We start from the raw sequence: 17,809 nt of genomic DNA, 5'->3' as shown, positions 1-17,809 counted from the left end.
TATCACTAGACATGTATCACTGGAAATGTATCACTGCAATTTTCATTAGGGGCAGAAATTAATCCAACAGGATTTTGATTATAAAAATTTAAAACCATTTTTGCAGTTGCCCTCTATTTATGTTATATAGATAATTTTAGAGCTTCTACTCAATATAATTCATATTTAGTGACCCGTATGAAATATGAAAGTCATTGGCGTAGAAGCTATTTGCAGCTTTAGAAAGAAATTGTGCAGTTATCATATTGACCTTATTAGTTAAAACATGTGCACTTGAGATGTAGATATAAGATAATCTTGGTTTTTGTTTGAAGTTTGAGAATTTGCTTTGATGATATGTGGATGCAGAATAACCTTTCGAAACATTCGCATAAAACTCGGCATCCAATAAGGACAAAAGTTCTATAAAGTACCAAACCTCAGATTAAAAAGATAAAAAATATTAAATTAAGATTCTACATCTTGAGAAAGCTCCTGTAGTTGGAATATCAAGTTGATCAGGTGATCCACATTGAATTAATATATACATAAACCCCAGTGGATGTTAGAGAAGAGGATGTTTGATTTTAGAAATGAAACAAGAACAAGTATTAATCAGTGATGACAAGAAAATCCACTTGTAGAGAAAATATATATATAAAACGACAGGTTTGGGTTGAGTTCACTCGTCTGGATAAAAAATTTTCTCAACCCAAACCAGCCGTTTTTACATCTATATTTTTCAAGAACAAGTAGTAATAATCTTCTCCATAAATTTACACAAACTAGTCAGTACCAGAGGTTCATAATTAAAATGAATTTTGGTATCCTTCCCAGTTTTAGAAAAGAGATAACAATAACCTAGTACTATATATAAGAAAACTTCTCATCGTGCCAGATCTGATTGGAAATAACTATAATATAAAGACAAGCTGAAAGGAGATGGTGATAGCTTTTATAATGAATGTCATCTGGACCAACAAATTGCCAGAACAATATAGAAGCTTAAGCTTCACCAGAGTAAATAGTTAATTATAACTATAAGATCAGTCCGGCCAACAAAACAGGAGAAAAGTTGATCCAGTTACTTTGTAATCATTGGGTTACAATTTGAAAGAGGATGGAACATATTAATCAGATATTCAAGACAGAAAGAATTTTATAATTAATTCACTTTTATTATCTCTTACACACCCTATTCCAAAGTCATTTAGTACAAGACTCAATAGCTGTAAGTGAATTGTATCTAAAGATTTTCCACTGTATTCTGGTGAACATGGAGGGTTCAGAAACAAAACTAAGCTATCTTTTGAGGCTTGAGGAGTTGTAAGGATAATTGCGTAGACTATGTGGTCAGTTTTTTGTTCCGTGTAGCCCTTAACAGATGGTGACTGAATGATAGCAAGATGAATCTCCACGAAATCGGTGAAAGAGAGTCAGCTGGACTTCTCCATCATCCAACATGGTAGGCAAATTAGGTGGTATCATTTGTGAGCAATCTTCGCAAAATAATGGGAAAATGATGACTTTTTCATGGATCTTTCTCCACTTTTCAAAAATGACAAGAGAGGTTGCAAAGAATGGGTAAATTTATGGCAATAAATGATTAATTTAGGACATACAACTAACAATATAGTCCAATATTAATGACCGAATGGTTGTGATCTGAGAGATTATTAATTTCTCCCATCAATATTTTGCACTCCATGGCGGATCGTGTCCAGTCAATACACCTTTAGTGATTAAGAAAGACAGAATAGTTTGATATAAAAATTCTCCTAGTGACAGGTAAATAAAATATAGGTTAGTGGTATGGCGAATGGATACATGGATAACAGTGATCTTCAAAGGAGTGGTAAGTGGTACAATCATGCCATAAGTATGCTGGTCAATAAGCAATAATACTTCTTTATAAACCCATCTGTTGCATTAAATAACTTTTCTGTATCGTGAAAACTAATGAAGTGTGACATTATTGGCTGTTTTCATAAGGGATCCTGTAAGAAGAAACACACAGAACTGAGTTGTGACCCTGATTGTATTTAGTAATGGAGAACGTCTATCATTTTTGAGAAGGTTAAAAAAAAAACCTAAATATTTTGTATGAAAGAAGCCACCAAGAGATACTTCTTTTTACATCAACATTTAAGAAACGCTTGAAGGTGATATGCAAGTAGTGAATAACTTTTGTTGACCAAACTCTACGTATCACATTTAACATGGTTTCCATAACGCTATTTCTTTGATCATTCAGAAGCTTTCTCAAAAGGAAAGGAAATTCATTGATGTCACACATAAACAAGAACCTCGTATTGAAATTGTTTCAAGTGATGTCGTCATTCGTATGATAATAGATTACTCTAGAACATATAAAAAGATGTCTGTCATTTGGCAAAATATAAAGACAGGAAATGCCATACAATGCATTACGACTTAGCACAGCTTGAATGGCTGATAGCATAAAGACCAGGTTATTTCGAACCTATCTTCCAGATGATGGAAGATGTGAGTAGGAAAACATTCAAGTCAGGTCCAAGAGAGGGTGCAAATAAGATTTTTACTACAGCTGAGAAAAACTTAATCATTGACGAAATATGTGTCCTTTCTTGTATCTAAACAGTATACATCAGCCATATATACCAAATGTTAGATAATGACTGAATAAAATACAACATGCAAATGGTACTTACATCAACAGTTTAAACTAATGGATATTGGTCTTCGTGAGAGCGGTCATTTTTCCATTCTTATAGGTATGGTAGAGGACTTGGTTTATGCTTGATAAATTAGACAGACATGGATCAGAGTTATTATTTGATACAGGTATCAGTAGAAGCCTATTGTGTAAAACTACTTTAGGCAAACAAAACATGCTTAAACTTCTCAATTGTTGATAGGCTTACAGTGTTGGAGAATTTTGAATCTATATTACTAGCGGTACCATCATCAAACATATGATTGTTGTTGATACAAACATTTGTATTATCATCAATATTAGATAGCCTGCAGAACTTACCTGAGAGTATATATCGTGCACCAGGTGAAAACCTATCTGCAAAATTCTAAACTGAATACATATACGAATAATATACTGCACTACTGAATAATGACAATGCTTGTAGATTTACATTTAATATCATTTAGGATTTTATGCATTTTAGAAACATGATCTCAGGCGACACCATTGACTTGAAATAGGTGAAACTATTTCACCTATATATGTGTATATATATACACATAGTGTGTGTGTATGTATATATACATAACTAGAGTTGCTTCGTGTCATTTCGCAAATACAGTTTCCAGTGATTGTTTGTATGTTTAGAATTAAGCACAAACCGCACAATGACTATCTGTGTTCTACCCACCACGGGTTATCTGGAGTCACTGGTTGAAGATCTTGTAAATAATCTGAATATAGACTGAAAGAGGACTGAGAAAGCTAATTTCAGAATTTTTCAGTGTATTTTTTTGGAATAGGCAGCCGGGTGGGAAGAACAAACAGTACCCAATATAAATTGGATTTCTGAAACACGGGCCCTATAAGACAATCACTATGTAAAACTTCTTTGGAGTGTTCTGAAACTTTCTTAGATGTATGTAATGAGTTCGAAGAAGAGAATACAATACAAAAGCAATTCATTTACTCTGAATAACACCTTTATGAGCAGCTTTGATCTCTAAACCAATACAGATGTGATAAAAAAAGCTTAACCAGAAACTAAAATGACGTGAAAATTAAAAGATAATTTACATCTTATTTTCTGAGCTATTATATTGAATTTCTCAATATAAAGGGAGTTTATAATACCCAATTATGAATGATGTTGGTGTATCACGAAGAACTCCTTGGTGTGAATTTTCGTGAGAACCACCCGTGAAATCAACCGATAAAAATTGTATGAAAAAAGGTTTTATATAGAGGAAAAGAAAGACTAAAATACAAATATATATAAAAAGGAAAACGAAATAGAAACATAAGATAACGTGAAGTACTTGAAATCTCAATAATATAGGCCCGGCATGGCCAGGTTGGTTAAGGCGTTAGACTCGTAATCCGAGGGTCATGGATTCGAATCCCCGTCACACCAAACATGCTCGCCCTTTCAGCCGTGGGAGCGTTATAATGTGACGGTCAACGCCACTATTTGTTGGTAAAAGAGTAACCCAAGAGTTGGCGGTGGGTGGTGATAACTAGCTCCCTTCCCTCTCGTTTTACACTGCTAAATTAGGGACGACTAGCGCAGATAGCTCTCGTTTAGCTTTGCGCGAAATTCAAAACAAGCCAAACCTCGATAATACTGATAGTAATCAAATCAGATAATTATTTACTAGCGCAATATGAGTTTGTATTAATAAGAGTGTGTGTTAGTAGTTCAATTGTACTTTGTGTTTCATGCTATTGTCAGGACGATCTCCTGTTTAAAATCAGAGCTCACCATGCTTACTTGGTTACATCATACAAAGTCTTAGGTGAAATGCTGTTTATATCAGCCATTTAAGGGAGAACATACATTTTTAGTGCTTATTTGTTTTACTCTCATTTTAAATCCGTGACATAGCTAATATAGATATTAGATTAATAGCTTGACCAATAAGAGTATTCAAAATTCTTATCAAGAAGGGCAAATTAACATAGTAAATGCTAGGATGAAAGATTAGAATAATTATTAGCTATTTTAGAGAGTATTAGCAGGGTCTAATGATACCGTGTAGAATGATGATGCAGATAGGAATTAGGCTTAGTACAGCCTAGAGTAAGCTATCACAGTCGGTAAGATTTATGGATCACATATGCTGATACTTTGGTCGGAATCTTTTCGTTTTCTAGATCTACAGAGGCAGATGTATATACAACTAATACCTTTAAAGTCGTGCACGATATGTCGCCTAGATTCCATAGTTCAAGTAATCACTTATATATTTATATACTTTTTATTATGTATGAACTCTATACAACTGAAGAAATATCAATTGACTTAGCTATTTATTTTCAAAGGTATATCAGTTGATAAAAGTTAAACACTGCTTTCTTGTTGTTTTATTACGTTCTCAGGTTACCCTCAGTTTTGATTAGTTCTACCTGTCGATATCTTCTACCATTTAGAATGAAACAATTTCAAGTAACTGTTACTTAAAAACATTGGTTTAGAGGTTTATTTACTTATTTACAAGAAGCATAAAAATACTGAAAAGCAATAATGTGATAACTGAACATACATTCAGTTTTCTATGAAACAATAGAGGGCGCCATTTACAAAACGAACAGTGGAAATCGACGTAAAAGTGATGGTATGCTGTGTCACTACAGCTGAATTCAGGTGGCCAAGTAAGTATAGAATATATCTCTTGATTGCAAAAAAAGGGTTGTCTTCAATAGGAGAAGAATTGAATATGATCTATGACGAAGTTAGGAGAAGTTTAATAAGATAACGAAAGCCCTAACCTCTGTCAAAGACGTCTTATGATGTCAGAAGAGGTACATGTCCTTGAGGACATAATGCCCACCTTGAATCGAAGAACACAGCACGTACTTATTTATATTTTCTTCTGACATCATTATTCTTGTACTTTATATATAAATATGATGATTTGAATTAAATATGTTATTTGTTTGAATTTTGCGCAAAGCTGCACAAGATCTTTCTGTTCTTATCGTCCTTAATTTAACAGTGTAAGACTAGAAGAAAGGCAGTTGGTCACCAACACCCACCGCCAACTATGGGGCTACTTTTTTATCAACTAATAGCAGGACTGACCGTCATATTATAATGCCCCTACGGCTGAAAGAGCGAGCATGTTTGGTGTAACGGGGATTCGAACTCGCGACCCTCATATTACAAGTCAAGCGCACTAACCACCTGACAATGTCAGGCCATAAACAGCAAGTTTCAATATATGCGTTCATGTACCTTTATTCCAAAAGTTTTGTCTTGAGCTTTTTTTCTTAAAGTGTTGAGTAGATGTTTCATGTGTTTGTCTTAAAAGAGGTAGTTTCTGTATCTCATTTTAGCACTTTTGTGTTATCACGTTAAAAGTTCTTTATTTTGTTGCATAAAACATGAAGAATACTCATTTAAGATTCATTTTTAAATGCATCTTTTATTTTGTATGACTGAGATATGTTTGACCAATAAATAACACTAGAGTTTCCTTCTCAACTTTGTGTTTAAATAAGCGCCTTCTTTGTTTCCTGATTATGTGTTTTAAGATAGCATGAAACATTTTAGTAACTAAAATAGTTATGTATTGCGCTAAAACTTAATTGTTTTGTTTGCTGTTTTGTACAAAGGGTTAACTTATATATGTATATTGAGTCTAAAGCACTGTATATGTATACTTAACAGTGCTGCTGTGTCTTTCTATAGGTGTAGCACAATCCTCAGACGTGTCATTATATGTTTGTTATATTTTAAATTTCTTATTTCATTTGTCATGATAAATGTTTTAAATTTTACTGATTAGTTATAAGGGAGGATTTTAATTTCCCATCATAGTGTATTGTTTATTTTGTCCAATATTTTTTCCTTACAACACTTGTGGTGGGTGACTGTATTTCTTTTTTATTCATGTTCCGTGTTTGCTTTCGTTAAATGCTTACTGTTAATTTGGTATGGTAGTTACAAAATAATTTATTATGTTCTGTGTTTCTGTATTCATTTTAAGAGACTGATTTTTCAGTTTTATTGTGTATTTATACAATCAAAATTGTATTTATGTATATCTAAATGATTATTTTATGTTTGTTATTGTTTTCTATGTCTCCGTAGAGAGGAAAACCGTTTTATTTCTAACAAACGTCCCCCAACTGGTACAGCGGTAAGTCTACGGATTTACAAAGCCAAAATCAGGAGTTCGATTCCCCTCAGTAAACTCAGCAGATAGCCCGATGTGGCTTTGTTATAAGGAAAACACCAACACCAAACACCAGCTTCTTCCGAACACTTTTTAATCGCCAGCCATTATTCCATTAGTTTTTGGTGGATTGACTTGAAACTTGGTAGAGTTATATCTTAGTCCAATACGCCCAGAGGTTTTTGTTTTTTTAATTTATGTCCTCTTAAGGAACTTCTTAGGGTGAAAGGTTAAGCAACCCCAAAAATATATTTTGGGTTTCTGTACTGTCATATTTACAGAAATCAAGATAAAAATTTACACAATTTCAAAATTTCATTCTACTAACACATTGAGACTTTTGAGGGGGATCAAAGCTCACAAAAATGCATTATTTAGGGATTTTGGTCAATTGTTTTGCCATATTTTGAGCAGTTTACCTGAGGTTTAGAACAAAATAGATACTTTAATACAAGCTCTTCACGTTGGGAAATAAAAAATGGTGGACTTGTCCATATCTAGTAATTATAGGGGGGATGAAAATTCCACATAAAGCGAAATTTTAGGGTTTCTTGACAATTAATCCGCCGAATTGTGGCCAAGTTACATGGGATTTCGTACAAAGATACTTTTCAAAGGTCCTGTACATAACATACAAAAATGTTGGACATACTCATTTTGAGGGAGTCAAAAGGTTATATAAAACCATAATTTTAGAGGTTTTGGCAATTATTCAGCTTTAATTAAATAAATTTACATGGTATTTGGTGCAAAAATACTTTTCTACAGGCAACACACATTGATAAAAAAAATGTTGGATTGCCCCCCTTTTTAGTACATTTTAATTGGTCAAGATGCCCCTCAAAGCATAATTTTAGTTGTGCTTTGGACAATTACCACAATTTTAGAATGTTATTCTTTGCTCAGTTTTCAGTGAGGAAAGCATAATTTAGGGTTTTCGTGAACAATTCCTATGTATGTCAACCAATTGAGATGTGGTACAAAAAACTTTTTCGCAGGCTCGAAGCAATGACGATTTCGATTTTTCTGTATTTTGCACGAATATTTTGGTGTCAAAACTGCGTGGCAGAGACATGTTGCATTTACCCGCGAATGGTGATATGTTTAGTTTGATTTCTACACCTTTAACTAATAAAGAGTGTGACTTGTATTTATACTGCATTATAAATTTTGTAAAAGGTTCAACATATTCTGTTGAAGTATTTAACTATTTTGAAAGTTTTCAATGACTACTGAAGTATAAAACCATACTTAAGAAAACTCACTTCAGAAATATATGTTTCCTTTACCTGACTTTTCAGCTTAAGCATTTTTCATTGATCAAGTGACTCATTAAAATCCCCGAAAACGGTGTAAGGTGAAATATCGGGTAAAAGACAAAAATGAAAACAAACAAACTATTCTCTGAAGTTGTATGTCTTATTTCTTGGGCATACTATTAAACACTAATTGTTAGTAAGCTGTCAATTTCGTATTCAATGGCGTTCATAACACATATGACATTTCATTTTCACACACTTTACACAGGACAGTGCCATCTTGTGTATTGTAATGTCAACATCCATAAGAACAAAGAACACATTTCAACTTGTTTTCGTTACGATTACTTTTAAGGTAAAGGAGAATGCTGTTGTGAAAGGCAGCTATCACGCGTGATACAGTCCTGTAGTTTATCCGGACATTAAAAATTAAGAAAAACGTTTTTATTAAGTTTCGGTTTAAAAGAGGAAAATCTATTCTAAACCATCTCCAAATTTAGCCTAATGTAATACACTCTGTTATCTTTGAGGACAGTTGTGTTTTTCAAGTATCACCCTCAATGTGAAAATATTTTATCTCATCAAAAGATTTCATGTGTTTATCGAAAAAAAAAAGGTCAAGTTAGAATAACGAGGTTAGCCGTATAAATAGAAAGAGAAATAAAATGTGAAATTATACAAAAGAACAAACCCTGTAAGACGTAAAACTGGGTAAGATAAACAAGAAATAATTGGGGAAATCTTTCTTCCTTTTTTATCTTCATTTTGCTGCTTACGCCAGTTGCAATAATTAAAGAAAGCTAAATATTCCTAAGTATTCGATCGTGTTTTTCTATAGAAGAAGTAGTTTCACAGCTGTAGAAGGGATATCGGTTCCTAATTTGGTTAGGACAATATCTTTGTTTCTAAGTAGTACCTTTTATATCTTTATTTTATATGTGTTCACTCTATACCGAGATGAATGCTTGCCGTTTTAGGTAACTGAAGATTCAAACTAATATCTTTGTTATTTGATAAATTTTATTTTACACTAAAAGGTTTTTTTTTTTAATTTTGCGCAAAACTATACGAGGACTATCTGCGCTAGCGGTCCCTAATTTAACAGTGTAAGACTAGTCATCATCACCCGCCGCCAACTCTTGGGCTATTCTTTTCTCATCGAATAGTGGGATTGATCGTAACCTTATAACGCTCTCATGACTGAAAGGGCGAGCCTGTTTGGTGTGACGGGAATTCGAACCCGCGACCCTCGGATTAGGAGTCGATTACATAAACCACCTGATTATGCTGGACCATACTAAAACAGTTTCACGTTACTATATACATACTTAAACATGACTTCATCTTTTGCTCTTTACCTTACAAAGAACTTTGTACTCAGCATTTTTTTGTATAGTAGCGTTATATAACAATCACAGAATTACACAATTAGCATTGAAAGTTAAGTTATTTATGTAACACGTGAAGACATTCATATTTAACAGCGAACTACTATTACTAAATTCGTATTTGTATGAACAAAAAATTTTATTTTAGAATTGATAAATTATTTGATAAGCAATTAAATAAATTTTATTTTGTGTTGTAGATAAAACGACAATCGACGCAAAATGCTTTTCGATATAAACAAAATATTCATTCATACATGAAAATAAGTAAGTGATAACAAAAACATCAACAAAAATAGATGCGGTATAAAGCTTCGATTGAAAATATTGACAGCTGTTAGCTCATAAATGAGAAAATTAACAAAATTCATGTGTTTTGAACTTATTCTTTCTATTTAATAGAACACTCAAAACTGGAAGTTTAATGGGCTTAATAGAGAAGTCCAAAATACTCGACATAATTTCTTCGTCTTTGAACACGCTTCGCACTTTGAGCTGTAGATGATTTTTATAAGTATTGTTAATTTCCGTTATTTGACTCAAAACACTACAAACACTACGCAATATTGGATGCTGGGGATTGGCCATCCTCCCTATGGCTAATAGGCAAGAAGTCATTGTTTTGGTCATTTTAGACCACAGGCGCATAAGAAACCATTAAAATTGGTAATGCCTATCTCTCAACATTCGTAATTCTGGTTTATGTTAACAGTTTTAAAAACACATTAAACGATCACGTTAGTATTAAATTTGTACAGAATTTCACGTTTCTCAGTTTCACTGTTTATCAGTGTTTTAGCATGTGGTTTTCATTTGTTATTATTTGAAATTATGTTTTTTTCGAAGATCGATTTGTTTTGTTATTTGAAAGACTTTTAAAATTAAAATTACTACAGCTGAGTTCATATCAGCACTCAACTTCGGGATCTTTGCAATGTCAAAAACAGCTTCTAATTTTGTTCTACAGAGGTCAGTGTGCGTCATGCAAGTTGTATGTTAACGTTATTGGATAATAGACAGTCAAAATACAATAATATAGATTCAATATTATAAAAAAAACACTAGCGTTTACTAAATATTGTATTGTTATAATTCACTCTTTAGAACTCTCAGTTTGGACACTGGTATGCTTACTATAGCAAATAAAAAGTTATATGCACACCAAGTGTGTTTTTTTCTGATGCCGGATTGTAGGCGTCATTCAGATATATTTTTTTCAGAAGTCTTTGGTGAAGCCTGATTAGCACAAAGATAGATATCAATAACTTGCAATTAGTGGCATAAGTATTGCACTTTCGAATTGTTGCTTAGATACAAACAGTTTTTGCTTCTTTGTTTAAAAAAACAGAATAGTTTGGTTTGAATTTCGCGTAAAGCTACACAAGAGCTATCCGTCCCTAATTTAGCACTGAAAGACTAGAAGGAAAGCAGCTAGTCATCCACACCCACCGCAAACTATTGGGTTACTCTTTTACCAACGAATAATGGGATTGACACTTACATTATAGCGCTCCCATGGCAGAAAGGGAGAGATGTTTTGGTAGGACGAGAATTCGAACCTGCAACCCTCAGATGGCGAGTCGAGAGCCATAGCCACTTTGTCATGCCGGGCTGGTCATACTAGTAAACAGATCTTATCCATGTCTAATATATCATTACTTTGTAACCATGCATCAATATTTGAGAAATGAAGTTCGGTTTTCTGTAATTTCACTGTAACAACAATGGCTTTATATTTTATTCAAACAGTTGTTCCATTATATTCATTACAGTCCTACTTTTGGCGTACAATTAATTTTCGTACGTTTACACTTGAGGCATAACTTAGTATTAATTGTTGATGTAAAAACTGATATTGTAAATTACATTGCTAATTTTGCAAAATTAAGTGTCTTAAAGTTACGATAAATTAGGTGTAATTGTGCAACATACGTAATACACTTTTATGTTGTTGTAATGAAACAAAATACATATAATATTCATAAAAAATACTAAGTTCTATGTTTGCTTTTCAACATGTATTTCAGTTAGCAAGTTCTTAATGATGTTCTCTCGTCCTCGTTATTACTAACTATTGTGGGGTTAAAATCCTCTAATTTATGTAACTTTTGTACTTGTTAATTCATCATAAAACGTGTGTGTGTGTTCTGCATGAAACCCAAAAATAAAACAAAAATAAATAAATGTGTCTATATGTAATTAGATATTGAGCTTAAGACTAACATTTTCGTAAAAGAGGGAAGGATTTTGGTATCTTACAGAATACCATTTTTTTAAATGTTGACCATCCGTTAGTTTTAAATTTATAAATAGTGTAATTTCATGCCTTTTTTAAAAACTTTCTTTATTCCTCTTACTCGAGCGTGGCCTGGTAGCTAATTTGCTTGGACTGTGAATATTGAAGTTCGTGCTTCGCGGCCTAGTGTCGCAAAAACGTGCTTTCCATTTTGGGGCCGGCCGTAGGTGTGTAATAAGAGTGACGGTCGAATCCTACTATTTTAGTAACCTAAAGTTGGTAGCGGAGCTGCTCAGTAACTGCCTTCTGAAATAAATATATTAAATGTTCATCTCATATTTCTTGATTTCATATAGTTTTTGAAGCTACTTCTTTGTTTCTTAACGGAAGTAATAGAAAGTAATATAATTAATAATATATATAGTTAGCATTATTAGGTTTGTGAAGAAGTAGTTTCAAAGTGAATGCCAGAAAAACGGAAATCATGGTAAGCGGGAGTAGATAGAAAGAAAAAGATCAAGATCATAGATGCAAGCAGGAAGCATCTGGAAGAGATATAATCCAGGCGGGCTGGAAGGATATAGCCACAGTTGTGTGTGACAAAATGTTGTCAAGGACATTGTTTGTTTGTTTGAAGCTACAAAATGAGCTATCGGCGCTCTGCCCACCACGGTTATCGAAACCCGGTTTCAAGCGTTGTAAGTTTGCAGACTACCGCTGTGCCACTGGGGGTTATCTAGGGTAGTGCAACCCAACATAATCACACAAGTGCCCCTATACGGAGCCAAGAACTGGACCCTGAAAAGGAAAGAAAGCTTATTGGGAGTGAAAGAAATGAATAATGAAGTTACAGAAATGTCAAGAATCTGTGGAATCGAGGAAAAAGGCAAGAGAAGCGAGGCTGATGTGGCTCAATCACTTGTGCCCTTCAAGTGGCACAGTAATACGAATGATTAACAATGGTAGAAACCGCATTTAAATATTCGTGGTGGGCTTAGCATAGATAGCCCATTGTGTAGCTTTGTGTTTAACTAAATGCAAACAAACAATCAGCTGAAGAGGACAGGAGAAGAACAACCAATAAGGAGAATATTAGAACTGCCAGTTGTCTACAAGAAAGGAGTCGTAAGGGTGGAACTGAAGAAGACGTGAACAAGAAAGAAATCGGAGAACACCTGGTAATGAACAGAGATAATTGGATGAGAGCAACACGTGTTAAGGACGGCGACCCCCGCTGAAGAGAAAAGCCGATGAAGAAGTCATAATTAACAGCCTGTTCGCTTGTAAAAATCGGGTTTTTAGCCATACTTAATAGAGCTACAATTAGTATAAACATATAATAAATATAAAGTCAAAATTCATGGTTCAACTTTAATAACTCTTAGTTTTTTTATATTTTATTTTTTATGTGTATAACTCTGTACTTAACACTAGTAGATGTAATATCATAGTCTCAGTTGTCATAGCAAAAATTTTAAAACTCGTAAGTCTATGTATATAGAAGTATAATAGCAATAAAGAAGTAATATATTCTTGTATTAATTATATAGAGTAACTTTTGCTCTAAATTAGGACATATAGATCGATTAAAAACTTGAATAAATAATAGTTATAGTTGATTACTCTTATTTTAACTAGAATGTGTACATTCAATGAAGAAATGTATTTTAATTTATTAGTGATGGGAAAAGAACACCAAACATAGATAATAATTATTTCTATCTAGAGTCCGTTTTATATAGAAGTCATTTTAAGTGAAAATGTCTCGTTTTTGAGTGTTACTCAAAGCTACACGAGGGCTATCTGCGCTAGCCGTCCCTAATTTAGCAATGTGTATGTGTGTTTTCATATAGCAAAGTCACATTGGATTATCTGCTGAGTCTACCGAGGGGAATTGAACCCCTGGTTTTACAGTTGTAAATCCAAAGACTTACCACTGTACCAGCGGAGGACATTTAACAGCGTAAGACAAGAGGGAAGGCAACTTGTCATCATCACCTACCGCCAACTGTTGTGCTACTCTTTTACCAACGAATAGTAGAATTGATCGTACTTTATAACGCCCCCACGGCTTAAAGAACAAGCATGTTTGGTGTGACAGAAATGTAAACCTGCGACTCTCAGATTACGAGTCGAGTGCCTAAATCACCTGGCCATGTTGAGCCTTCCAAATGGAATAACTTCACACCACATTTCTCTCTTTAATACCACCACGTTTAGGCACAGAATCTATTGATGACGCAAAAGGGCTATGTGATTCGACTACTAAACCTTTCTCTAACATTTCCTTAATATACTGCGGATTATCTGGTCAATTGGAACGAACTTCATACTAAATAAAGACACCTATTAAGGACGTCATAAAAAAAAACACTTGGTTTATTTACTTTTGAAATTTGCGGAAAGCTACACTAGGGCTATCTACGCTAGCCGTCCCTAATTTAGCAGTGTAAGACTAGAGGGAAGGCAGCTAGTCATCACCACCCACAGCCAAATCATGGGCTACTCGTTTACCAACGAATAGTGGGATTGATCGTCACATTATAACACATCCCCGGCTGAAAGGGCAGCATGTTTGGTGTGACGAGGATAAGAACTCGCGACCCTCGGATTACGAGTCGAGTGCCTTGTCCATCTGGCCATGTCGGGGCGTATTGTATATTATATCATTGTACCAAGTGTGGCATATGCAATAGTTTGTGCATAATGTATTTCAAGAAGGTTATTCTAAATAGTATTATGTGTTATAATATATCATTTCGCGTGCCATATTCTGCAGTTTTACATAGTGTAACATTGAAGAGATTATTTAACATCGTATTTTGTATGATATTATAGTGCCTCGTGAGTGATATATGTTGCATAGTGTCTTTTAAGAAACATTTTTGAGCCGTATTATCTATTGTATAATTTTACCCAGTGTAGCATACAAATTCGATTTGAGATAGCAAGTTTGTTAATTTTACGAAATTATCTCGCTGAAATTAGGTACTAAATTTCTCTTTAATAGAAATTTAACCAAAGCTCTAAACCGACAACATGACAATAGCGAATAAAAAACACGTTTTTTCTTCTTTTACTGGCAACGTTTGTTTGTTTAGAATGAAGCACAAAGCTACACAATGGCCTGTCTGTGCTCTGCTCACCACGGGTATCGAAATCCGGTTTTTAGCGTTATGAGTTTGCAGGCATGCCGCTGTGCTACTGTTGGGGGGGCTAGCAATGTAAATTTAAAATGTTACGATATCGATAATTCATCAAAAACCTTCAAGTAAGAAGTACTCTTAGTATTTAGTTTACTAACATTCTGAATTAATTTATAAGTTCCAAAATAAAAATGTATCCTAAATACGGTTGGTATGGGTATTAAAACTGTAATTGAAATAAAAGTACAGAACAATGTATCATGAAAGTTACAAGTTAATTTATTTCTCTTTCGAATAGCAGCAAAAAATATGTGGAACTTTCTATAACATTCATGGTTTAAGTTTTGTATAATAGAACTACAAAGGATTAAAACAGAATTTTGAAAAAAGTTGAATATCATTCATTTTTCGTCCGACAGCAAATTTATTAAGCTCGGTTATGTAATTCAATATATGGTATTGTATTCGTGAGTCAATTATGATAATAGTCGTAATACGCTTTCATGTAAGTTGAATATATTATTTTCTAATCACATCAGACAAATATTAAACTTTCACATACGTTAGAAAATGAATATTTGATCTAAAAGTTTTTTCTATTTTTTTTTTCCTTTTGAAGAAACAATATAGAAAAGCAACAGTCAAAGAAATAATGGATAATGATTAACGCACTTTTGTAGTAGAGAACATGGGGAAAATAATACAGAACAGTTATGAAAAGTGATTTTATTATGATTAGTCGTTACATTTTATAGTAATGTTAGCTTAAAAAATAAATAAAAGTAAAGTCGTTCTTTAAACATCCTTATGGAATAAAGATATATGTATCCACAGGTGAAGTATTATATCTTGCATTTTGTGAAAAATGAATTTAAAAATTTGACTATTTATAAACGAATCGAGTACTTTATGGCTGGAGGATTTTATATTTTATAGGTTAGGTGTCTGGGTAATTAGATTTCGAAGTGAAAGAAATTAATGACGTAATTAACCTCGAGATTTAGAGGAGATATTTAACAGAGAACATTATTATATTCGTTACTGATGAAAACTGATGAGCCTTGGTGTTGAGCTAATTGCTACATTGACACTAGATGCAACAGATGTGAGATAGTTGAATTTCAAATTCTCATATGCTTTCACTCATGGGCTTTTAGAATTATCACTTAAGTGATGCAATTTTGAAATGTAGAATTTAAACATCAAAAGCGACTAATGTAAACGGATGAGAACATGAATAAGCCAAAATTAACACATTCAGCTTTTAAATGTTTATGCATAAGATTTCTGTCAGTGTAAGTTATAAGTCTGCCGTTTGTACGTGGCGAATTTGTGATTCATAAAGAAAACAAGATATTTAAAGGATTTAAAGATAAGAAGTTTGTGCGACATTATTTTGTATCAGAAACAGTATTCATTCACCGAGACGTATGACTTAAAATACTCGATGCTTTAAAATCTCAAACTCTTTTGAAGAGTAATGTAAAGTAAGTGTTGTGTCTACCAGTAGAGAAACAGGCAAAATGTCAAGCAGTTGTTGTGCTTAGCTGGTTAACTATCTAGTTACCTTAGCAAACGGATGATAAGGAAGCGACTCAGATAATATATTTGTATGAAAGATACTTCGAGAAGGCCAGGGGTGAGTAGTCTGTTGTTCGTGGAACCAACGAGAACAACGTTATTCCTTCTACATAATTAGATAAATACGTGAATAGCAATAGTATCTATTCTCCCGTAACTTTTCCTCTTGTTTGGCAAATTGTTTTTAAAAAATTCGCGTGCACAAGTCTGCTTGAAAGTGAGGACTTACAAGAGTTGGTGTTGTTCAACACATGGATAACGACAAGAACATAATAACAACGTGTTGTTTTTCCGTAGTTTTAGTAAGAATACTAAGAAATAAGTATATTATTAGTTTCTATTTCTGTACAGAGTATTCTTCAGCAATGATTCTCAGGAAATTACATAAAAGTTATGTCGTCCTTTATATTACGTCTTAAGAATGCTAGTCATTCGTCTGTTATAGACGTAAGGCAATTGATCATATAAATAAATCGTTTTAAAAATATTGATAAAAATATATATTTTAAACGTTGTATAAATTACTGTTCTTGCTATGAGATATTTCAAAATTTGTCAGCTATTATTATTAACACTTTACTGTTTTTATAAAACGACAGGATGACGACGATGGAACATTATAATAAACACGTCTTTAACATTCGAATACCTATTACAATCTAATGCTTTTGAGTATCATATTTTATTGTATCAAAATACTAAGTCATGGTATAAGTTTTAATTGTTTTTCAGTAATCCCAGTCATACTTTTTCAACTTTCTTAATAACACTGTCGCCTGTAATATTTTTAATTTAACAATTTACTAATTTTAACGAGCTGCATGTATCTCTTGTAATTTTTTTACGTGGATAATTCGACCCATTCACAGTATAATTAACAGGAGAACAGTTAAGAAGGCCGGCGTCTTTTTACGTTGGAATGCTACTTTATCCTACCACCTTGCAAAGTATTACTCATCTATTTCTACGTGTTACAGTCGGTATTATGACTGGAAAGACTATCTACAAAAGTAAATGATGAATATTTCCTCCGCGTTTTATCTCTATTTATGGGCCTGAAAAACCGAAAAAAATAAAAAAAAACGGGGAGAGAGAAGACACAGAGGCACTATACCTCTTTATCTATCCGCTGATATCGGCTCTTTTAAAAGCATCATGAAGTCATTCCGTGATGGAGTTCAGATCGTCTCGTTAATGGTGCTAGAGTAAAATGAAGGTATATATATATATATACACGTGATCCTAGCCTATAGGAGTCCTGCAGTGCTTCTACTAGCCGTCAACGTCCCTATATTAACTGATAGCAGTAATCATTGTCTTGGTTAATATTTCAAAGCTTCCGCAGTAAATTGGAAAGGAGTTCCA

General features: G+C 33.4%; 1 protein-coding gene across 1 annotated transcript in view; it reads left to right on the top strand.

The window, feature by feature from the left end:
- The first annotated feature begins 5,250 nt into the window (after positions 1–5,250).
- LOC143232121 (T-box protein 12-like) overlaps positions 5,251–17,809 on the top strand; it is a 70,619-nt gene continuing 58,060 nt past the window's right edge. Inside the window, exon 1 of the mRNA XM_076467210.1 lies at positions 5,251–5,308. Within this exon, the coding sequence (XP_076323325.1) occupies positions 5,269–5,308 (40 nt within the window). The 5' untranslated portion in view covers positions 5,251–5,268. The remainder of the gene's footprint in view (positions 5,309–17,809) is intronic.

This window comes from Tachypleus tridentatus, chromosome 11, assembly GCF_004210375.1.
Source record: "Tachypleus tridentatus isolate NWPU-2018 chromosome 11, ASM421037v1, whole genome shotgun sequence".
Classification (NCBI taxonomy): Eukaryota; Metazoa; Arthropoda; class Merostomata; order Xiphosura; family Limulidae; genus Tachypleus; species Tachypleus tridentatus.
This window is presented reverse-complemented; position numbering and strand designations above follow the sequence as displayed.